The 24,319-nt window shown below is 44.7% G+C and overlaps 1 protein-coding gene across 1 annotated transcript in view; it reads right to left on the bottom strand.

Annotated features, from left to right (window-relative positions):
* The window catches only part of tsc2 (TSC complex subunit 2), a 98,373-nt gene extending 82,985 nt beyond the window's left edge, over nucleotides 1-15,388 (bottom strand). The window contains 6 exon segments of the mRNA XM_052020909.1: nucleotides 2,460-2,604; nucleotides 3,318-3,428; nucleotides 3,942-4,028; nucleotides 4,151-4,306; nucleotides 12,226-12,415; nucleotides 15,363-15,388. Of these exon segments, the coding sequence (XP_051876869.1) occupies nucleotides 2,460-2,604; nucleotides 3,318-3,428; nucleotides 3,942-4,028; nucleotides 4,151-4,306; nucleotides 12,226-12,234 (508 nt within the window). The 5' untranslated portion in view covers nucleotides 12,235-12,415; nucleotides 15,363-15,388.
* Nucleotides 15,389-24,319: the final 8,931 nt, after the last annotated feature.

The raw sequence follows: 24,319 nt of genomic DNA, 5'->3' as shown, positions 1-24,319 counted from the left end.
GAACCCGGGTCGCTGGCACTGTAATAGCGTTACGCTAACTGCTACACTACCGTGCCTGCTCCCCGTGTCTGCGTGGGTTTCCTCCGGGTGCTCCAGTTTCCTCCCACATTCCAAAGGCGTACGGGTTAGGAAGTTGTGGGCATGCTAAGTTGGCACTGTGTGTTTTGATGTACATGTGACTGACAAAGATATCTAAACCATTCTGTATATCAGTATAAAATTACGAGCAAAGATCTTGCAGCAAGTCACATGCTCTCACTGTTGTAGCAGCTAGGGGAGGAGATAAACAACAAATAAATGATGGTGGCAAAGTCTTTAAGAGAACACATAAAAGTACAGAAGAAAAATAAATCCACAAACCACTTTATCTAACAAAGTGAATATTGGCACCACTGCATCTGCTGGGAAGAGAGACTCTCAGCTGATGCACGTCCTCTCCAGCTTACAAATGCCCAATTTATGTGTAGCCCGTACATACAGTTGAGCATTTGGGAAACCGGCGGGATGGATTTGCTGACAGCTGCAGGGCTACAGGCATCTTCTGCCACATGGGAACTTGGCTCGCAGCTGCATTTCTGACTTGCCAACTACCTGCTGTTATAAGACCATTGACCAGACTACTTGTACAATAAAGGTGAACTCTTGACCTCACAATCTACCTTGTCGTGGCCCTTGTACCTTATTGTCTGCCTGCACTGCACTTTCTCTGTAACTGTAACACTATATTCTGCATTCTGTTATTGCTTTTCCCTTTATACTACCTCGATGGACTGATATGGTGAAACGATCTGTATGGATGGGCAAGCAAAACAAAGTTTTTCCACTGTACCTCAGTATACGTGACAATAATGAACCAATTACAATCTGTTTGGATTATGAACAGTTCTCAGGGACGGAACTGCAACCTGGAGAGGATCTGCAGTGCATTTGGCTGCTGATTTTGTTTAAATATGAGCAAAATAACTCGAATAAAAAATTACAGCACCATACCCCAACAGAAGCAGGCAGGTTTAGTGCAGTTAGTGGAAGGTTGTTCCTAAATAGAAATCCAGTGCGTAAAACCAATCACAGTCACTTACACCAGAGAATAAAGCCAAATGTATCCATTCTGGCTGGGATGTGTAATGTAAAAGGGCTGCTCGAATACAAATTTAAAATCCATCCTGAGCCAGAGAATTTACTTTGATAGACTTTAGCGGGAACAGTGGGGAGGGAGAGTGGAAATAGACAATACTACTCCAAGCAAGGTGCACCAGTCCAGGAGTTGTAACGGAGAGGGGGTTAGCACAGTTACGACTACAGACCTACCAAATCCCGTCTTCATCAGCATGGAGACTGGGCCCCCTCACCCAACATTGACCCAGCGGCTCAGACTCAGCCACCCTGGGAAGCAGGCAGTGCCTCCATCCCCAACTTGTGATCATCCTGTCACCCCCTCATCAGCTGTGGATCTGGGGGTTTAGCTGCAGTGGCTCTTGAGCTCAGGCTCCACCTCAGGGCCTGGACTTGCAGTCTTTCTGCAGCAATGATTCACTGTCAACACCCTCTTAAGTATGGGGTGGGGGGGGGGGGGCGAAAAAAATCACTCAGACTTTAATATGCCAGATACAATTTCCATTTTAACACTGGGCAATTCAACAAATTTACTTAGGAAGAGCCAACCCAGCCTGACACTGAGGACAATTTTTTTTGATGCCCAATCCTAATACCCCTGGCAATCCTAATAGCCAGCACCCCTGAGATCAGGTAACAAGACTATGGTGATGTTGCTGTAAACATGCTTACATAATTGCAAGCTATGTCTATAAGTGGCTTTAAAGTAATGGGTGGGAAGTTCAAGGGAGATATCAGAGGGAGGTTTTTCACCCAGAGAGTGGTTGGTGCATGGAATGCGCTGCCTGGGGTGTTGATGGAGGCAGGTACGTTGGTCGAGTTCAAGAGATTGTTAGATAAGCATATGGAGGAATTTAAAATAGGGGGATATGTGGGAGGAAGGGGTTAGATAGTCTTAGGCGAGGTTTAAAGGTCAGCACAACATGGTGGGCCAAAGGGCCTGTATTGTTCTATGGTTCACCATAACTGCCTATACAGAATTTCTTCATACATAGCATGTCAGAACAATATTTGAAAAAGTCTATATTTTTTTTAAATAAAGCAATGAAAAATTTTCCTTTTCTATAGTAATATTTTTTTAAATGGATGATTCACTTAAATATGTGATGCCATTTGCAGTAATAGATATGATGCTACACTTAATGGGGGAATGAAACAAATATTTTTGAGGATAATTATTTTAAACCATTAATACAGGTAGCAAAACTAACTTGAATGTCTACTTTTGCTGATCTAATACCATCAGTATTTTGAACTCTAAACAATATCTACGAAATAGATATGCCTCAAAATAGTTCAGCATGACCCTATTTCTAAAGATCTTTCTAAATGTACCCCACACGTACACAGGTCTTCTTCCAAATAGGTGATGTCTTTTCCATTTTCTGTTAGTGATTTGAAGACTTCTAGTCTCTCGTGTAGATCACTGTTCATAGGGTAATCCTTGATAACACGAAAAAAGTGCGCTCTCATTGGTCCAAGCCTTTCCCCCTGGTTAAATAAGTGCAGTAAAACAGCATATGGATTAATAAAAAAAAATCACAACACAATTTTTGTACTTGCATGCTAAAACATGCAAAAAAAAAAGCAGAAAACAGGTTTTAGTCAATCTAGATGATTTCATCTACATTCCAGCATCTGCAGTCCTTTGTTTCCCTTAGTCAATCTCAGTTGGCTGAATACTGAATCAGCATTAGTCAATGATGTGGGCAGTTTCAAATTAAACACGATTTTTTGTTTTTATAATTACTTACTTGAAGTTCTCTTTTTAAAAAAAACCTGTAATTCACTGTAAAAGGTCAGCCTGACAGTACAAAAACTAATCAGCATTTAGTCACATTTAGGGATAAACTGCTAATATTAAAAATGTGAGAGTTGCATATACAAGTAAAACCTCCTTAGTTACAGATGGGAAAAGTAGAGCCTTTGGAAGTTTCAAATTAAAGTAGGAAATGGAGTCACAGCAGCTCTTATAAAGGAATAGAATGCAGCTCCTTCAGGCATGACATGATGGAGATAGCACATTGCTATCGCTTAAAACCTTCAGCTTTTAGCAATAGATGATTTCTTCAACAAATGGAAGAAACCTAATCGACAAAACTAATACTTTATTAACAAGAGAAATGTAAAGTCTCAAGGGGAATGAGCAATTCCAAGTGCAGCCAATGATTCAGTCCAGAACCATAATAAGAAATCTAACTTACCTGTCCCTGAATAATAGCTTTCATTAACTGCAGTACTGCCAGTCTGGCCTCTGAGGGCTGGTCATCAGACATCAAGTCAACCACAGCCTGCCACACAGCCTCCACCGCATGCTAAAAATCACACAATGAACAAAAGGAGATTACTGGCACATTTGACAGGACAGAAACTATTCCAGTGCAGCAAGAAAAAGAATCAGCAGAAATCTTTGAATGAGAAGGCTGAACACTACAGTATCAACACAAAAGAAAGACATAAACGGAATCAAAGGATCATACACACGGGAGGCGGCTATTCAGTCCATTGAGTCAGTGCCAGCTCTTTGGCAAAGTGATCCAAGTAGTTCCCTGCACCCTGCTCTCTCTCTTAATTCTACAAATGTTTCCCTTCAAAGCACAGATTCAGTTCTCTCTGGAAAGTTACAATGGAATTAGCCATCACCATCTGAAGACAATGTGATCTGAAGCCTCCCATCATCTCCTGCCCTGGGAGAGAGAATTCTTTTGGTAACAGTTTGATCTAAATAAAGAAACTTAAACATCTTTGAAGATGAACACCGACATTTTGTTGCAAAACTGTAAAAACTTCGGTAGTTGTGTGGATAGCCCATCAAGAACAGTTCTTACCTCCTCAAATTTCCTGGTCCTAGCAAGTTCACAAACATGTCCAATGGTTTTTATTCTATTGTAAAGTCCACTCTCTACGTTCAGATCCTGAGGCAAACAAACAAGAAAAGTACATTCTCCGTGAAGGCATTCCATGCAGAACAGACCAGAAAAACACTGCAAACAAAAAATGGGATAAAGTTTTCTGCTGAAGATTGAATATACAATACCTTTAGTATTTCAAATGTGATAATGAATTCTGTTGGCTTGGATTCCGCTTGCTTGGTGTTAATGCGGGGGCCGATGCCCAGAATGCTTTTGACTCGCTCGCGGAAGGACGAGTCTTTGCTCGGAAGCTTGGACATGTTCACCGAGGTCAGTCTTCCCTGAAGTGAAAACACTGTCCGTTAGGTCACCTGTCTGCTGCACTGAACAACTTCATCCATCACTTGAAGCATCCCATGCTGACTAAGCAAAGCTCTGCAACCATTATCCTCCAGTTCCCTAAGACATAGGAGCAGAATTAAGTCATTCGGCCCTTCGAGTCTGCTCCACCATACAATCACGGCTGTTTTATTTTTCCCTCTCAACCCCGTGCTCCTGCCTTCCCCCTGTAACCTTTGACATCCTTAATAATCTAGAATGTATAAACCTCCGCTTTAAATATACCCAATGACTTGGCCTCCACAGCAGTCTGTGACAATGAATTCCACAGATTCACCGCCCTCTGGCTAAAGAAATTCCTCCTCATCTCTCTTCTGAAGGGACGTCCTTCTATTCTGAGGCTGTGCCCTCTGGCCCTAGACTTTCCCACTACTGAAAACATCCTCTCCACGTCCACTCTATCCAGGCCTTTCAATATTCAGTAGGTTTCAATGAGATTCCCCCTCATCCTTCTAAACTCCAGTGAGTACAGGCCCAGAGCCATCAAATGCTCCTTGTACATTAACCCTTTCATTCCCAGGATCATTCTCACAAACCTCCTCTGGACCCTCTCCAATGCCAGCAGATCTTTCCTTAGAAGCCCAAAATTGCCCTCAATATTCCAAATGCAGTCTGACCAACACCTTATAAAGCCTCAGCATTACGTCTTTGCTTTTATATTCTAGTCCTCTCGAAATGAATGCTAACATTGCATTTGCCTTCCTTGCTACAGTTGACCTTTAGGGAATCCTGCACTAGGACTCCCAAGTCCCTTTGCACCTCCGATTTCTGAATTCACTCCCAGTTTAGAAAATAGTCTACACCTTTATTCCTTCTACCAAAGTGCATGACCGTACACTTCCCTACACTGTATTCCATCTGCCACTTCGTTGCCCATTTTCCCAACATGTCCAAGTCCTTCTGCAGACTCCCTGCTTCCTCAACACTACCTACCACTCCACCTATCTTTGTATCAGCTGCAACTTGGCCACAAAGCCCTCAATTCCATTATCCAGAAAAGGCCCCCTTTATTCCCACCCTTTGCCTTCTGCCAGTCAGCCAATCTTCTATCCATGCTAGTACCTTTCCTGTAATACCATGGGCTCCTATCTTGCTTAGCAGCCTCATGTGCGGCACCTTGTCAAAGGCCTTCTGAAAATCCAAGTAAATAACATCCACTGACTCTCCTTTGTCTATCTTGCCTATTACTTCCTCAAAGAATTCCAATAGATTTGTCAGGCAAGATCTCCCCTTAAGGAAACCATGCTGACTTTGGCCTATTTTATCATGTGCTTCCAAGTACCCCAAAACCTCATCCTTAATAATGGTCTCTAACACCTTACCAACCACTGAAGTCAGGCTAACTGGTCTATCATTTTCTATCTTTTGCCTTCCTCCCTTTTCAAAGAGTGGAGTGACAATTGTGATTTTCCAGTCCTCTGGAACCATTCCTGACTCGTGATTTTTGAAAGATCACCACTAATGCCTCCACAATCTCTTCAACTACCTCTTTAAGAACCTGGGGTGTAGTCCATCTGGTCTAGTGACTTGTCTGTCTTCAGACCTTTCAGTTTCCCAAGCACCTCCTCCTTAGTAATAGCGACTACACTCACTTCTGCCCTGACTCTCTCTAATTTCTGGCACGTTGCTGGTGTCTTCCATAGTGAAGACTGACGCAAAATACTTATTCAGTTCATCCGCCATTTCTTTGTTCCCCATTATTATCTCTCCAGCGTTATTTTCCACCGGTCCGATGTCCACTCTTGCCTCTCTCTTACTCTTTATATATCCGAGAAAACTTTTGGTATCCTCTTTTATATTATTGGCTAGTTTAACTTCATATTTCATCTTTTCTCCCCTTATTGCTTTTCTCGTTGCCTTTTGTTGGTTCTTAAAAGCATCCCAATCCTCTGGCTTCCCGCTAATTTTTGCAATATTGTATGCCCTCTCTTTTGCTTTTACTCTGCCCTTACGTTCCCTTGTCAGCCATGGTTGCCTCATCCTCCCTTTGGGATGAACTGATCCTGCATCTTCTGAATTACTCCCAGAAACTCCTGCCATTGCTGCTCTACCGTCATCCCTGCTAGGGTCCCCTTCCAATAAACTTTGGCCAGCTCCTCTCTCATGCCTCTGTAGTTACCTTTACTCAACTGTAATACTGATACATCAGATTTCAGCTTTTCCCTCTCAAACTGCAGGGTGAATTCTATCATATTATGATCACTGCCTCCTAAGGGTTCCTTTACCTTAAGCTCCCTAATCAAATCTGGTTCATTGCACAACACCAAATCCAGAATTGCCTTTTCCCTAGTGGGCTCGACCACAAGCTGCTCTAAAAAGCCATCTCTTAGGCATTCTACAAATTCCTTCTCTTGGAATCCAGTACCAAGAGAGTACCATGAGATTGAGTACAAAGAGTATCCAGCACCAGGAGGTTGATTTTCCCCAATCTACCTCATATTGAAATCACCCATGCAGCATAACATTGCCCTCTTTACATGCCTTTTCTATCTCCTGTTGTAATTTGTACCTCACATACTATTCGGAGGCCTGTATATAATTCCCATCAGTGCCTTTTTACCCTTGCAGTTTCTTAACTCCACCCACAAGGATTTGACACCTTCTGATCCTATGTCACTTCTTTAAGGATTTGATTTCTCTTTTTTTAACCAAAAGAGCCACCCCACCCCCTCTGCCCACCTGCCTGTCTTTTCGATAGGATGTGTATCCTTGGACATTTAGCTCCCAGCTGTGATCTTCCTTCAACCACGACTCTGTGATGCCCACAACATTATATCTGCCAATTTCTAACTGCGCTATGAGCTCATCTACCTCATTTCGGTACTGCGTGCATTCAAATACAACACCTTCAGTCCTGTATTCACCACTCTTCTTCTCAAATTTGTCTCCATGTTGCCCGAAGTTAAATTCTTATCCCTTTCTAAACTTTAAATTTTAAATTTAAATTTTATTTACAGCGTGGTAGCAGGCCCTTCCGGCCCAACGAGTCGGCGTTGCCCATTTTAAACCCAAATTAACCTACCCGTACATCTTACGTACAAACTCCTTACAGATAGCGATGGGAATCAAACCCCAATCGCTGGTGCTGTAATAGCGTCGCGCTAACCACTAAGCTACCGTGTTTATTCTTTATTCTGAAGACTTCAGTAACCTCCCCTGCACTCTCCTTTTACTTTATCCATACTCTTCCAATCTGTTCAAGCCAGAAGAGATGAAACTAAATTACTGCTCATCTCTCATTTGCAGTGTTGATTTGAACTTCCATGTTCATGCCCTAGACTGTACACTTACGTATTTGGACTCATGAGCCCAATTCAGCTACAGTTTCTATCCAGTTACTGGCTAGTCATAGAACCATAACAACCCATTAAACCTAGACCCTGCTTTCTATTCGACTGAATCATGGGTGATCCAACTCCATTCTGTATGTGTACGTGAACCACAATGAAAACAAGACCTGGCTTGAGCTGCAAACAACCAATTGCCAAATTGTACATTGACATTCACTTTATGTGAACACATATCAACAGGGGCAATCCTCCTAGATCCATTCTCAATCAAACTGCAAGGGTGGGGTGGGGTGGAATAAGAAAAATTTGAATGTTGGATAAACTACAAGTTGTTTCAGCTAAACACAAACCAGGCCAAAGCCATTAACCACCTCTCCTCCATAAATATACATGTTCGTGGTCTTTCATCCTATCAGCCTGCAAAACTATGTTGACCCAACATCAAACCATAGTATGGTCACGTCAACCTCTATTCTTTCCAATAAGTGCCACGTACTTCCACATCAACAACATATCCATCTGTCAATCAATACTCAGGCAAACTCAAGTGCCATTTCAGGACTTGAGGGCCTAAGTTAAGAGGTTGGGCAGGCTAGGACTTTGCCCCTTGGAGCATAGGAGATTGAGCGGTGACCTTAGAGAGGTGTATAAAATCATGAGGGCATAGATAGGGTGAACACACACAGTCTTTTACTCAGGGTAGGGGAGCTAAAAACTAGAGGGCATAGGTTTAAGGTGAGAGGTGAAAGATTTAAAAGGGACCTAAGGGGCAACTTCTTCAGACAGAGGGGGGTGCGTATATGGAATGAGCTGCCAGGGAAAGTGGTTGAGGCAAGTACAGCAACAACATTTAAATGACATTTGGATAAGTACATGGATAGGAAAGGTTTGGAGGGATATGGGCCAAATGTAGGCAAATGGGACTAGCTTGATGGGCACCATGGACGAGCTGGGCTGAAGGGCCAGTCTCCAAGCTTACGACTCCATGATTTGATTACTACAATTGAGATGGCCTGCCACCTAGCATCCTCCATACATCATCATTGCAACCTGTTTCCCATCTCACTCAAAGCTCCAAGTATTACGCAACCTGAAAATAAGTGTCTTCAGAACCTCCAATCTGTAATCACATACAACACAAAGATGCATCTTCCTCCTTCACCCATGCTGCTACAGCGTCATCTTCCATTCCTTTTTCCCCTTTCCCAGTATTCTCGCTTGGATCAGAAGGTTTTCAACTCAAGTTGCACCCCATGAATCTAGAACAAAATTCTATCCCAACACTCCAATACAGAAATGAGGGAACGCTGCACTATTGGAGCTATCATCTTTAAGGCACGAGCCCATCTACTCTCTCTGATAGATGCAAAGGATTCCATGATTTACCTGCAGAAAAGGAACAAGGGAATTATCATTATTGGTTTGGCCAGCATTTATCCCAAACAACGGCAGACGGTTCACTCATAATCACGTTGCTATTTGTCAGAGCTTGCTTTGCACAAATTGGTTGCCACATTTCCTACATTACAACAGTGACTATACCACCGAAAAGTACTGAATTGGTTGTAGTGAGCTTTGCAATGTCATCTTCAGTTTGTGATAAATGCTATGGAAATTGGTACATTACTCCCTTTAGTGGGTGTCTACATTCCTCAATTGCATCACACATTCTCGCCACTCTCTGGGTAAAAGAAAAGTTTCTTCTGCTTTTGGATTTACAAGTACCTGGGATTTACTGGTGACTGGGCTCTATGATGTGATGGCACTATTAAATGAACCAACTATAACACCGCGATTGCCAGCTGCTGCATACATAGACCTATGAAGTTCACACTGCAAATCAGAAGCACCCATGGACAAAATGTACAACTACAAAATGGAATCCATTCAGGAGAGACAGGGGAATAGACCACAAGACATAGGATCAGAAATAGGCCATTCAACCCATCGAGTCTGCTCCACCATTCAATCATGGCTGATATATTTTTCCCTCTCAAACCCATTCTCCTGCCTTCTCCCCATAACCTTTGATGCCCTTACTAATCAAGAACCTATCAACCACCGCAGAATAACTACTGAAAAGTGACTGGCAGCTTTCAAATGACACTTTAAAGAAGAAATGTCTCATTCAGAAAAGGTACAGCTCCGACTATGCAAGAAAAATAAGTTTTATGTTATAAGCAAACTATATTTTCATTAACCCAGTAGCACTGCAAGCAAACTGATGGTCAACAGGTTAGCGTGAACAGATTTCCTGTATGGTAAGTGTTTTTCTTAAGAAACAGCTTCACAGCTTCTCTTGGTAAGTGAAGAAATGGAATATGGTTCACAGCAAAGGGCCAAATAATCTCAATCTACGCTGCAACAATTCTACACTAAAAGTCAACAGATTCAGATTAAACAAATCCAGAATAATTCAAATTACCCATCTAAAGTGCTTTATTAAAAGATATAAAATCTTGTTGAGGTGTTTTCATGTTTTCTCCATTCATTTCAAGTACTTTGACAACCCTGTGAACTCAAACCAGGTTATTTACGATTAGGTTTTTGTTTTAAGCAGACTAAGGCTGCCTTTTTGGCATTGAAATATGTTTACCACCAAGAAGCACAAGAAAGGGCAGAGGCAAAAATTGGTACGTTTGACCTTATGATTCTTCAAATATTTATACAGACTCAAAATACGAGATACTTCATGTATTTTGCAGATTAAATTTAGTTTTTGTTTAATAAAAGCATTCACTCCCTCTTCAACCCTCAAGCCCCATTGCTTGAGGGTTGCAATTTAATTTAAGGGGGCAATTTTAAATTAAAGCTCAAGGTAATACCCTACACTCCTGGTTCATTTTTGGGCAGCTTCTTGTTTCTTTTCTGGTTGCCCAAAATGTTCTAGTACAGATTGCTCTAACACATCCAAAGCAGGGAGGGAGAAATCTCATCAGCAAAAGGTATAATTCAACCAAATCTGTGTTCCTTCAAACCAATCCAAAAATGGCGCACTTTGACTGATGAACAGCACAAATGTTCAAATGACATCTCTTCTCTGTTTACCTTCAAGAACAGTACCTTATGCTGGGATGCTGCTTTACGGGTGTCAATAACTCATTCCTAACTATTCCATGTGAATAAATCAGTACTGTCTTTTGGACTGTTCACTGTCCAAAATGGACAAACTTATGATCAACAATCCAATAAGTTATACGGTAGATGCAGGGAAATTATTTCTTCTAGTAAAGGGTAGTTAAGAAAGCTTATGGGATGTTAGCAGCATTCATAAGTCATGGGGTCGAGTTTAAGAGCCGCGAGGTAATGATGCAGCTCTACAAAACTCTGGTTAGACCACACTTAAGAGCACTGTGTCCATTTCTGGTCACCTCATTATAGGAAGGATGTGGAAGCATTGGAAAGGGTGCAGAGGAGATGTACCAGGATGCTAGGGCTTTACTCTTTTGGAGAGAAGGACAGTGAAGGGAGACATGATGGAGGTGTACAAAATATTAAGAGGAATAGATAGAGTGGACAGCCAGCGCCTCCTTCCCACGGCACCAATGCTCAATACAAGAGGGCATGGCTTTAAAGTAATGGGTGGGAAGTTCAAGGGAGATATCAGAGGAAGGTTTTTTAACCAGAGAGTGGTTGGGGCATGGAATGCGCTGCCTGGGGTGGTGGTGGAGGCAGGTACATTCGTCAAATTCAAGAGATTGTTAGATAAGCACATGGAGGAATTTAAAATAGAGGGATATGTGGGAGGAAGGGGTTAGATAGTCTTAGGCGAGGTTTAAAGGTCGGCACAACATTGTGGGCCGAAGGGCCTGTATTGTGCTGTACTGTTCTATGGTTTAAAGTAAAATTAGGATCAATTAGAGTGAGGTCACTAGGAATCAAATCAAGAAGCACTTCAGTTAAAAGGTATCTGAAAATGTTAATCTTAAAATACTGAATACTTGAACAATTGAATCTTTCAAGGCTTACTCTCATACATTTTTGTTAGTTTGAGTTAAGAGGAGACATGGAGTAAAAGGCAGGTAAGTGAAGAGGATAGCCAAATCGGCCACAATCCAATTGGATGGGAAAAGACATGGATATGAGAGAGGAACAAAATGACAGTGCCTGTTTGCACATAACAGCTCACTTGAAATGGGAACCAAATTTTCTAAACTATAACAAGGCACTGTCCTACTTACAAATTTCTTTTATCCATCACATGCTGTTTAGAACTGCATCTCCCAAAGGAGAGAATCATGTCAACAGGTTGTGTCACCAGTTTGCAACTTCAAGCTTCAGAAAGATGCAGCATTCATAGGCTCCCCTGTAATCTCTTGAATTTGAGAGACTTTAGCCTCTACAATGACCTTAGTTGTATGTTTTTAGGAAATAACAGTTCCTTGGCAGTTACAGTGCTGCTTCCACACAAGTAAAAACAGCAACATTTATCTCCAGTAACGAGTCAATTGTTCTTCCAGCTTCTGGACTCCTTCAGCATTCCTGATCACAGAAAAGGAACCAAGAGGAGTGTTGGCACAAGACCATCAGCAAAAATTAGATGACAATGCAATAACTGGAATAGAACTCACACAAGTCATTCCAATTCAGACAGAGCTTAACTTGCATGCAGTTAGAACAACAGATGACCTGGTCATTATCACACAGCTGTTTTGTAGGAGCTTCATGTGCATAAATTGCTGGTGCTGACATTGCCACAGTGACTAGATTTCAAAAGTACTTCACTTCCTGTAAGATACTTTGGGACGTTCTCAAAGTAATCTGAAAGGAACCATGAAAGAACATGTTTCTCTTTTTAAACACCATTCTCTGTAATTAGATAATATATTGCAATAGAATGTCTCCCAATTGCGCTAGTTTCTGACCTTTAAACACCAATGTAGCCCATTATTCCATACAACTTTTGATCCATTGTATCAGATTTAACAGCATCAAATACACATGGTATTAAGCTTTCACCTGTCTTCATTGCAGTAGCATTTACACTATTACTGCCCTGATAACAGCTCAAGCTGATCACAGTCAAAATGAACTGTGCAAGTTTATATACAGTTTGCAATTATGTCATATTTTACCAGTGGCTTTTTTTTTTGTTATTTCAACAGAAACATTTTAAAAAGCAGACACAAGAGACTGTGGATGCTGGAATCTGGAGCGACAACCAATCTGCTGGAAGAACTCAGTGGGTCGAGCAGCATTTGTTTTTGGGGGGGGGGGGGGGGGGGGGGTGGTTGTGAATGGCAAGGAACTGTCGACGTTTTGGGTCCAAAACCCTGCATCAGGACTGAGAGTGGAGAGGGGAGACGGCCAGTATCAAGGGGAGCGATAAGACAGGGGCCACTAGGTGATCAGTGGACCAAGGATGCGTGAAGGACAGCAGGCAGATGGAGCCAGATGGTGGAGGAGGAGGAGGAGGGGTGAAGTTGGGAGACGGGGGCAAGTAGATGATAGGTGGAGGCAAGCAAAATAAGGGGGGGGGGGGAGGGAGAGAGAGGAATAAAACGTGTGGGTAGTTGGTGGCTGGAACCAGGAAGGTGGGGGGGGGGATGAAAATGAACGATGGGGGGGCTGCTGGTGATGGATGAGAAAGGGGACAACAATTGGAGAACTGGAGGTGGATTGAAAGGAGGAGCTATATGGAAAATATAGCAGGGAAAGATTACCTGAAATTGGAAAATCCAACGTTCATACCATTGGATTATAGACTACCCGGGGGAATATGAGGTGTTGTTCCTCTAGTTTGGATTGGGCCTCACCCTGGCAGTGGAGAAGGCAGAGGACGGTCAAGCCTGTATGGGAATGGGAAGGGGAGTTGAGAATGGCATACAACTAGGAGCTCTGGATAGCCATCGTGGGCAGAGAGCCGAAACTTGTTGGTCTTCCAGCACTGCGAGATGTCCGTAGGGGAATGCTGCCAGCTGGCACATTCCAGAATGCAGGAGTACGTGCTGAGGGACGCACTGAAGCTGGGCACAGCCAACGCAAAGGCTCGGTGGGGAAGGACTACAGTTTAGGGTTCTTCTGCCACTGGGGAGGGAGGGGCGGGGACAGGGAGAGAGCCCCTAAGTATTGTAAATACGGGACCGGATAGCTTCCAGGGAGCCACACGTGTACTGTTTTCTATATAAAAAGGTAACACTAATGAATGATCTGTACAAGAATGTAAAGGTTTGCACTGTTTTGTAATTGTATATAGTTTGTCTTTTATTATGAATAAAGTTTATTTTGTAAAGAAAAATTGTGGGCAGAGAGCAGGTGCCCTGTGAATCAGGTTGCCTAGTGTCTGCTTGGTATCGCCATTGTAGAGGAGGCCACATTGGGAGCACTGAACGCAGGAAGCTGGAGGAGGTGCATGCAAATTTTTGCCTAACTTGGAAGAGCTATTTATGTTCTTGGATGGTGGTGAGCGAGGAGGGTGCAAGAACAAGTGTTGCGGGGTCAGGGACGGGTGGGCGAAGAGGGTGAGCGGACCAGGGATCTCAGAGGGAGTGCTCCCTGCGGAGGGCGGAGAGGAATGGGGAAGAGAAGACGTGGATGGTGGTGGGATCTCATGGCAGCTTGCAGAAACGACCAACAATGACGTACTGGATGCAGAAGATAATAGGGTGGGGGAGAAAGAGAAAGCAGGTGGCTACTGGGTGAGGAGAGCCTAAAGATGCAGTGGGAAGAAAACAGTCACTCCCTCTCCTTGGCCCTGGATCCAAAGAAGGAGGTGCAATCACTAATCACTCCCAATACTTAATCCCCCCACCCCCCAAAATCAGTCACAAACCCAGGGAAGGGTGGGCTGTATGACCGCATGCTGCTCCTGCAGACATCAATGCAGGGGGACAAACAGCACCCCTACCTTGACCCTGCACTGGGAATCAATGCCCCCCATACCCTGGGAAAAGGTTCATTGGTCCCCAACCTGCCATGTGGAGGGGTTCAGTGGCCCACCTTGTGCCCTCGGCTTCAATGCTCCCCCCATACACCCTGTGCCCTGCGAAGGGGCTTCAATGCCCCCCCTCCAGTCCCATCCTAGCCCAGTAGTGGGTTTCAGTGGCAGTGGCCCTCGACCCTCAGGAAGGGTTCGGTCACCCCCACCCTGACCCTCTCCGAGGGTGCCACCCCCCTGGCCCGTGGAGTGGGAGGGAGGTGGACAGGGGGAACGGGTGGAGGGGAGGTGAGCAAGGGGGTTGGGGGAGGTGGGGAGGGGGGTTGGGCATGGGGTGTGAGGGGGAGGGGGTGGAGAGGTGGGAAGGGGGGTTGGGGGAGGTGGGGAGGTGGGGGGAGGGGTTGGGGAGGTGGGCGTGGGAGATGGGGTGTGGGGGGACGGGGGTTGGGGGAGGTGGCAGGGGGGTAGGGGGAGGGGTGGAGGGATGGGGTGTGGGAGGGGGGTTGGGCGAGGTGGGGGTGGGGTGTGGGGGGGTTGGAGGAAGTGGGGGGAGGGGCTGGAGGGGTTGGGGAGGGGTGTTGGGGGAGGTGGGCGTGGGGGGAGGGGGGTTGGGGGAGGGGAGTGGGGTGTGGGGGGGTTGGGGGAAGTTGGGGGAGGGGTGTTGGGGGAGGTGGGCGTGGGGGAGGGGGGGGTTACACCTCCTGCCCCTGCCCCGCCCCCCTCTGTGTGTATTCCCTGCAGCCCAGCGCCTCCCCCTCCGCTGCCCCGCCGCCCGGGCTCGGCCCCTGCAGCGCCGCGCCTCCCCGTCCCCGGCAGCCGGCTGTCACTCACCCCGCCGCCCGCTCCGAGCCCGGTCGCCTCACTCTGCCATTGCACCGGCTGCAGGCCAGGCCCGGCCCGACCCTCCAGGAACTGACGTCACGGCGCCGGGCTCCTTCCGCCTTTTACCCCGGGACCGGCCGCGGTGCCTTCTGGGAGTTGTAGTTCAGACCAAGACACAGCTTCATCCCATTCTGGGACATGGGTCAGCACTTACCGTCCATAACACCACCAGAAGTAGGAGCATTCCAGTCCACTCCAGCATTCAGTAAAATCATGGTTGATCAACTTTCCAAAAGTTTACTTTCTCCTCCTCTCCTCATAACCCTGGGGTCCCTGACTGACTGAAAATCTACTTACTTCAGCTTTGAATACATTCTCGTGTTCAGTCTGGGACAAAGAATCCCAAAGAACTACAACCCTTTGAGAGAAGGAATTCTTCCTCATCTCCATGCCAAGTGGGTGCCCTCTATGCTGAGACCGTGCCCTTTTGTTTTGGACTCTCCAAAGAGGGAAAACATCTTAGAACCATAGAACAGTAGAGCACAATACAGGCCCTTCGGCCCACCATGTTGTGCCGCCCTTCAAACCACACCTAAGACTATCTAACCCCTTCCTCCCACATATCCCTCTATCTTAAATTCCTCCACATGCTTATCTAACAAGCTCTTGAACTTGACCAACGTATCAGCCTCCACCACCAACCCAGGCATCTTCCCAGCTTTTACCCTGTCACCAGCTAAGAATCTTATATGCTTCAACAAGATTGTCTCTCGGACTTCCAAACTCCACTGAGGACAGACCCAACCTGTTCATCCTAGGACTAGCTCAGATAGACGTGCCGTTATGTATAAGTTGGGCCGAAGGGCCTGCCTCCACACTGTATGACAATGACTTTCCTCATGGTGCAATTTGTTCATACCTGGGATCATTCTAATGAACCTTCTCTGAAACATATCTTTCCTTAAATAAGGGAACCAAACCTGATCACAGTATTCTAGATATGGTTTCAGTAGTGCCTTATACAGTGGTAATGAGACTTCCCTACATTTCTCCTCCCACCCCCTTGAAGTAAAAACCAACATTCCATTAACTTTCCCAATAGTCAGATGCACCTGTATGTTATCTTTCTGTGTCTCATGTACGAGAACCCCTTTGTGCTGGAGCTTTCTACAGTCTTTTATTTAAATAGTCATCTCTTTTATTATTCTTTCTTCCAAAGTGTACAACTTTATATTTTCCTTCATTAAACTTCATTTGCCAACATTTTGCCCACTCACTTAACCTATCAATATCCCTCTGTAAACTGTTTGTATCCTCACAACTTGCCTTCCCACCTACTACCCACCTACTGTTTCACATTTCACAAAAATGGCTGCAGTACATTTGATTCTTTCCTCTAAATAATTGTCCTCTTTAACTATTCTTGAGAATATGAATTTGTAGTCAGTTTGCACCCATTCTGCTGTTTTGAGCTTGTTGTTGTATTTATTGTTGTACTTATTATTAAGGTGCATACTGTTTACTCTGTGATCTTCATGTGAGCAAAGAATTTCATAGTACCCTGGTGCATATGACATTTTGTTTCATTCAATGAAATTTTTAAAATTTCAATAAAACTCAAATGGAATTATTATACTGGACAGAATACCGAAATATCAATTTGCATACAGTGCTATACTTGCACAAAGCATAAAACTCTTTTAAGAGTAGAGAATTTCTTGTTGATTAATTTTTTAAAAGTTCTTCAGAATAATTTACAGCAATATACATACAAGCAATGCTTAAATCCAGTTAGAATGGAATGCAATATTGATTCATAAGAAACATCTAGGTTCATTAAAATTAAATTATGGAAAAGATTTTTCAACAATAGCACATGTGGCATGTACTAATGTACAAGCTGTTCTGGCTGATCAAACATCCAGAGTTTCAATGTAAGCCATTCTTAGCTCCTGCCTTTTTGTCAACATAAGCTTCTTCAAAGCGATAACAAAGGCCGTTTAAAAGGATGTCAGCAGTTTGAGGAAAATACAGAGTGGCATTTATGTGAGCAGCAAAAGCACAATGATTCTAAAGTAATTGAAAATCAAAAGAAAAACCACAGATGCTGGAAGACTGAAATTAAAGCACTTTCTGTTTATATTTCGCAATTCCAAGCTTGCTTTAAACACACAGCAATGAATGTTATGAATATGGGTTCCTGTTTAATGCATATGGATAAATTGTGCTCTCCTATCATATAACATTGATAATGCCTCTGGTACTTAATCTGTGGTAAAGGAGGTTAGGCCATCCTGGGGTCAAGAAAGAAAGTATGTAATTGTAAATCTTTTCATGCCTCACATAATTTCAATCCACTTAAATTAGAAGATTGCGCGTCATGGTGTGTGCACGTACGATTTCCAGATGTAGGCTTCTGACAGATAAAGTTCTACCTCAAGAAGACAGGCTCAGATAACCCCTCCTTCCACTCCATCTGCCAATCACCCACACACTCCTCCCACTGGGTACCCTCCTCCCTACTGTTCCCATCTGCCCTCCCCACCTCCCTCACTCAATTCCATGGTCCACCTTCCTCTCCTATCGGATTCCATCACCTTTAGCCCTTTGTTGCCTCCACCTATCGCCTCCCAGCCTCCGTCACTATTTCTAATCTCCCCTCTTCCATCTGCCAATCACCCCTCCTCACCTGGATCCCACCTATCACCTGCCAGCTCTTGCCCCGCCCCTTCCCCTCACCTCTTTATACTGGCCACCTCCCCTCTATCTTTCAGTCCTGATGAAGGGTCTCGACCCAAAACCTCAACTGCCCATTTCCCTCCACTAGATGCTGCCTGACCCGCTGAGTCCCTCCAGCAGTTTGCTTTCTGTTCCAGCATTTGCGGTCTCTTGCGTCTCTTCTACACTCAGATAGCTGAAGCTAATGGGAAGAAAGTAAACATTAAAGATGAGAAAGACATTCAGTCTTTCAATCTTCCAAACCTCACACCTTCCCAATGAAATGAAACAAAGAAAAGTCGTCCTTTCTAACTCCCCTCTTTTACTAATGAAACTAGCATCCACTTCATCACCATCTGTACATTTTCTTCAACATCCTCTTTAGTGTCTCCATTTCATCCACTTACTTGCCCTCCCCCTACATCACTCACTTATGAATCAGAATCAGGTTTATTATCACTGACATAAGTCATGAAATTTGTTGTTGTTTTTCCGATAAGCTATCTTTATTAGTCACATGTACATCGAAACACACAGTGAAATACATCTTTTGCGTAGAGTGTTCTGGGGGCAGCCCGCAAGTGTCGCCACGCTTCCGGTGCCAACATAGCATGCCCGCAACTTCCTAACCCATACGTCTTTGGAATGTGGGAGGAAACCGGAGCACCCGGAGGAAACCCACACAGACACAAGGGGAGAACGTACAGACTCCTTACGGACAGTGGCTGGAATTGAACCCGAGTCGCTGGCGCTGCAGTACAGTGCAAGACATAAAAATTACTATTAGTTACAAAAATTAGGGTTGTGCCCTGATGGAGCTGGCTGAGTCTACAACCCTCAGCAGCCTCTTTCGATCTTGCACATTGGAGCCTCCATACCAGGCGGTGACGCAACCAGTGAGAATGCTCTCCACCGTACATCTGTAGAAATTATTGTCCCACTGTCTTTGACAGTCTCCATTGGAACCCCGTCTAAGTTTCCAAACTCACTCCCCCCACCACCTGATAAGATAAGATGAGATAAGATAAGATAAGATCTTTATTAGTCACATGTACATCGAAACACACAGTGAAATACATCCTTTTGCATAGTGTTCTGGGGGCAGCCCGCAAGTGTCGCCACGTTTCCGGTGCCAACATAGCATGCCCACAACTTCCTAACCTGTACGTCTTTGGAATGTGGGAGGAAACCGGAGCACCCGGAGGAAACCCACGCAGACACGGGGAGAACGTACAAACTCCTTACAGACAGTGGCCGGATTTGAACTTGGGTCGCTGGCACTGTAAAGCGTTACACTAACAGCTACACTACCATGCCTGCCGATCCAAACTACAAACTCCTCCTCGGTCTTATTCTGCAAATTCCCTCAACCTACTTCATTCCCTCTGCCAACCCCTCAGCTCATTCTGCCACTGATAAAGTCTTCATTAATCTGATGGATGTACTCTGTACCTAAACCTTTCCACCTTGTTGCCTCTTTGACTTTTGTACAAGATTCCGTAAAACCCATTCTTTTGCCCATCACTTCTTTTAACCCCTGTTTTTGGGAATAGTGAATGAGTGTGGCGTTAATGCTGAAGCTCAGCCATGATCTTATTGACTGTGAAGCAATTTCAAGAATCTGTTCAGATAGGGTAGAGTCTTTTTCCCAGGGTAGAAATGTCAAATGCTAGAGGGCAGAGCTTTAAGGTGAGAGGGGGAAAGTTGAAAGGAAAGTGCAGGGGATTTTTTTTTACACAGGGAGCGGTGGGTGCCTGGAATGCGCTGCCGGGGGTGGTGATGGAGGCAGATACGATAGTGGCGTTTATGAGGCGTTTAGATACACACACGAACATGCAGGGAATGGAGGAATAGGTATTATGAAAAACATGATTCATATTCCTCCACAACATTTAAAATGTACTTGGACAGGTACATGGATAGGAAAGGTTTAGAAAGATAAAGGCCAAATGCGGGCAAATGGGACGAGCTTAGATGGGAATCTTGGTCGGCATGGACCAGTTGGGCCGAAGGGCCTGTTTCCATCCTCTGTGACTCTACTACAGTAATGTACAGGCAGATTGGTTTAGTTCAATTTGGCATCGTGGTCGGCACGGACATCATGGGCTGAAGGGCCTGTTCCTGTGCTATAATGTTCTATGTTCTATGCTTAGCCTATTCGTGCTCCTATACATTATGCTTTCACTCTCAGAAGCAGTCCCTAACTCTAGACCATCAGACCACAGTGCCAGCTGGGAAAACTTGGCTTGAGGTCAGAAAATCCTGCTTTAGAATCAAAATGGTTCAGCACAGTACTGAAGGAGCATTATACTATCAGAAAACCTTTTAATCAGGGCCCCATCCTTTACCTCAGGTGGAAACCCTAGAGTAATATTTAAAGGCAAACAGACAAGAAGATTGGCATTCTCCCCTATATTCATCCCTCAATGAACTCAGAAACATTCCCTTCCTCTTGGAGCATCCTGGTTGTCTGCAAATTGTTTCATATCTGATCAAAAGCTACTTGCTTCAAACACTGCAAGTGGTCCTGAGGGGATGCTCTGAGTTGTCGGGGCTGTTTATCAGTTGAGACATTAAACTAAGGCCCCATCTGCTCTTTCAGATGAATGGAAGTGAGCAAGACAACTCCTTGGTACCCTGGCCAATATTTATCCCCTGTTCAACAATAATATAACAAATTATCATGTAAAAATTGGTAAAGTTGGTTTACTATTGTCACATACCAAGGTACAGTGAAAAACTTTGTTTTGCAAGCCACCCATACAGATCATTTCATTACAAGTGCATTGAGGTAGTAAAAGGGAAAACAATAACAGAATGCAGAATAAAGTGTTACAGTTACAGAGAAATTACAGTGCAGGCAGACAATAAGGTGCAAGGCCAGAATGAGGTACACTGTGAGGTCAAGAGTCTATCTCATCGTACTAGGGGACTGTTCAATAGTCTTATAACAGCGGGATAGAAGCTGTCCTTGAGCCTGGTGGTATGTGCTTTCTGGCTTTTGTATCTTCTGCCCAATGGGAGGGGGGAGAAGAGGGAATGCCCGGGGTGGGAGGGGTCTTTGATTAGATTGGCTGCTTTACTGAGGCAGCAAGAAGTGTAGACAGAGTCCACGGAGGGGAGGCTGGTTTCCGTGATGTGCTGGGCTGTGTCCACCACTCTCTGCAGTTTCTTATGGTCTCGGGCAGAGCAGTTGCCGTACCAAGCCGTGATGCATCCTGATAGGATGCTTTCTATGGTTCATTGATAAAAATAAGTGAGGGCCAAAGGGGACATGCCAAATTTCTTTAGTCTCCCGAGGAAGCTAATCACCATTACATTGTCAATATCACATTGTTGTTTTGAGAGCTTGCTGCACCTCAATCATCTGCAGAGCTACTACGTTATAACAGTGATGACACTTTAAAAGTGCTTCATTGGTTGTAGAGCACTTTGAGACACCTAGAAAGGCATTGCAGAAATACAAGTTGCTTCTTAGAAAAGCTCTGCAAACTATAGTGTGTGTTGTTGGCATTTTGCCTCCATTTTACATGGCCATCTGCTGTAACTATAACTTTACACTCAGACATTGAAGCCAAATAATTGCAGAGCGTGTCACAGTAAAGCCTCCTTCGTGTTTAAAGATCGCACATTGGGCGTTGTGCTCCATGGTCGGTTCCTGGCTGTAACAGTCACATATTGAAGAAGACAGGAGAGGCTGCAGATGCTGGAATCTGAAATGAAAAAACAAACCAAACTGCTGGAGCAACTCAGTGGGTCAGGCAGCATCTGTGGAGGGAAACGGACAGCTGATGTCTTGGGTTGAGACTTTTCAGGGGAGATTTGATAGAGGTTTACAAAATTATGAGGGGTATAGACAGTAAATGCGAGTAGGCTCTTTCCACCTAGATTAGGAGAGATAAGTACGAGAGGACATGGCTTTAGGGTGAAAGGGGAAAGGTTTAGGGGGAGCATTAGGGGGAACTTCTTTACTCAGAGAGAGTGTGTGGGACGGGCTGCCATCTGATGTAGTAAATGCGGCCTCACTCTTAAGTTTTAAGAATAAATTGGATAGATACATGGACGGGAGAGGTCTGGAGGGTTATGGACTGGGTGTAGGTCAATGGGACTAGCGGAATAACGTTTCGGCACAGACTAGGAGGGCCGAATGGCCTGTTTTTCTGTGCTGTAGTGTTCTATGGTTCTATCTGGACTGGAATATTAACAGAGTCATAAAGTCATACAGCACGGCAACAGGCCCTTCAGCCCAACTGCTCCATGCCGACCAAGATTCCCATCTAAGCTAGTCCCATTTGCCCTTGTTGAAAACACTTGTTGCAATGTTTTGATTTGTTCTCAGGATGCTGATGACACAGACAAGCTCGCATTTCTTGCCATCCCCAGGTGCTCTTAGTAGGTGCAGAGGAGATTCACCAGGATGTTGCCTAGATTGGAATATTTTAGTTATGGGGAGAGGTTAGATAAGCTAGTCTTGTTTTCCCTGGAGCGTCAGAGGCTGAGGGGTGACCTGATAGAAGTATATAAGATTACGAGAGACATAGATATTGAGAAAAACTACAGATGCTGGAAATCTGAAAACAGGAAATGCCTGAAAATATTTGGCAGGTCAGGCAGCATCTGTGAAGAGAGAAACAGAGAGGAAAAGTCATCCGCCTGAAACATTAACTGTTTCTCTCTCCACAGGTGCTGCCTGACCTGATGGGTATTTCCAGCATTTTCTGGGTTGTGGTTGAAAATCTTAATTTGCTTTGGTACATCAACTCTCAACATCCGCTGTGAACTCTGAAGATGCGAGTTAGAGAGGACCATATCGCATGTGGGAGTTCAGACACTTCATTAAACTTTCCCTGGGGTATTCCTAAAGTAAAACTGTACACAAACTAGAAGATACAGCGAGAGTACAGTGCACTACAATCTTTCCACCATTCTGTTTTCCGCTTGTTGGTGTATTTATTGTTGTAATCATTATTACTAGGTATACTGTCTACTCTGTGAGCTTCACGCGAGCAAGGAATTCCATTGCACCCTGGTATATATGACAATAAATTAAAAATAAGACAAGATCTCTTTATTAGTCACATGTACATCGAAACACACAGTTAAATGCATCTTTTGTGTAGCGTGTTCTGGGGGCAGCCCGTAAGTGTCGCCACGCTTCCGGCGCCAACATAGCACGCCCACAACTTCCTAACCTGTACGTCTTTGGGATGTGGGAGGAAACCGGAGCACCCGGAGGAAACCCACGCAGACGCGGGGAGAACGTACAAACTCCTTACAGACGGCGGCGGGAATTGAACCCGGGTCGCCGGCGCTGTAATAGCGTTACGCTAACCGTAACTAAAGAAGAGGAACAAAGGACTGCAGATGCTGGAATCTAGATGAAAAAAAACAAGATGCTGGAGGAACTCCTTATAGCCCGATGGCATGACCACCGAATTCTCCCACATTAAGTAAACCAATCCCCCCACCCCACCTTACCTCTTCTTTTCTTCCCCTTCCCAGCCTCTCTCTCTCTTCTTGCCATTTTTATCTCTCTCCTTTTCCTCTCTGCCCCATGCTGCCAGCCTCCTTACCTTTGACCCATCCCCCCAGTGGATCTGCTCCACCCTCCCTTCCCCTGCATCTACCTATCACCACCCTGTGCCCACCCCGCCTCCCCTCTTTTGTCCACCTATCACTGCTCTGCTTTTCCCTCCTATATATGAACCATAGAACAGTACAGCACAATACAAGCCCTTCGGCCCACAATGTTGTGCCGACCTTTAAGCTTCGCCTAAGACTATCTAACCCCTTCCTCCCACATATCCCTCTATTTTAAATTCCTCCATGTGCTTATCTAACAATCTCTTGAATTTGACGAATGTACCTGCCTCCACCACCACCCCAGGCAGCGCATTCCATGCCCCAACCACTCTCTGGTTAAAAAACCTTCCTCTGATATCTCCCTTGAACTTCCCACCCATTACTTTAAAGCCATGCCCTCTTGTTTTGAGCATTGGTGCCCTGGGAAAGAGGCACTGGCTGCCCACTCTATCTATTCCTCTCAATATTTTGTACACCTCTATCATGTCTCCTCTCACCCTCCTTCTCTCCAAAGAGTAAAGCCCTAGCTCCTTTAGTCTCTCCTCATAATCCATATTCTCCAAACCAGGCAGCATCCTGGTAAACCTCCTCTGCGCCCTTTCCAACGCTTCCACATCCTTCCTATAATGAGGTAACCAGAACCGGACACAGTACTCTAGGTGTGG

The sequence above is a fragment of the Pristis pectinata genome, chromosome 8 (assembly GCF_009764475.1).
Source record: "Pristis pectinata isolate sPriPec2 chromosome 8, sPriPec2.1.pri, whole genome shotgun sequence".
In the NCBI taxonomy this organism is placed as follows: Eukaryota; Metazoa; Chordata; class Chondrichthyes; order Rhinopristiformes; family Pristidae; genus Pristis; species Pristis pectinata.
This window is presented reverse-complemented; position numbering and strand designations above follow the sequence as displayed.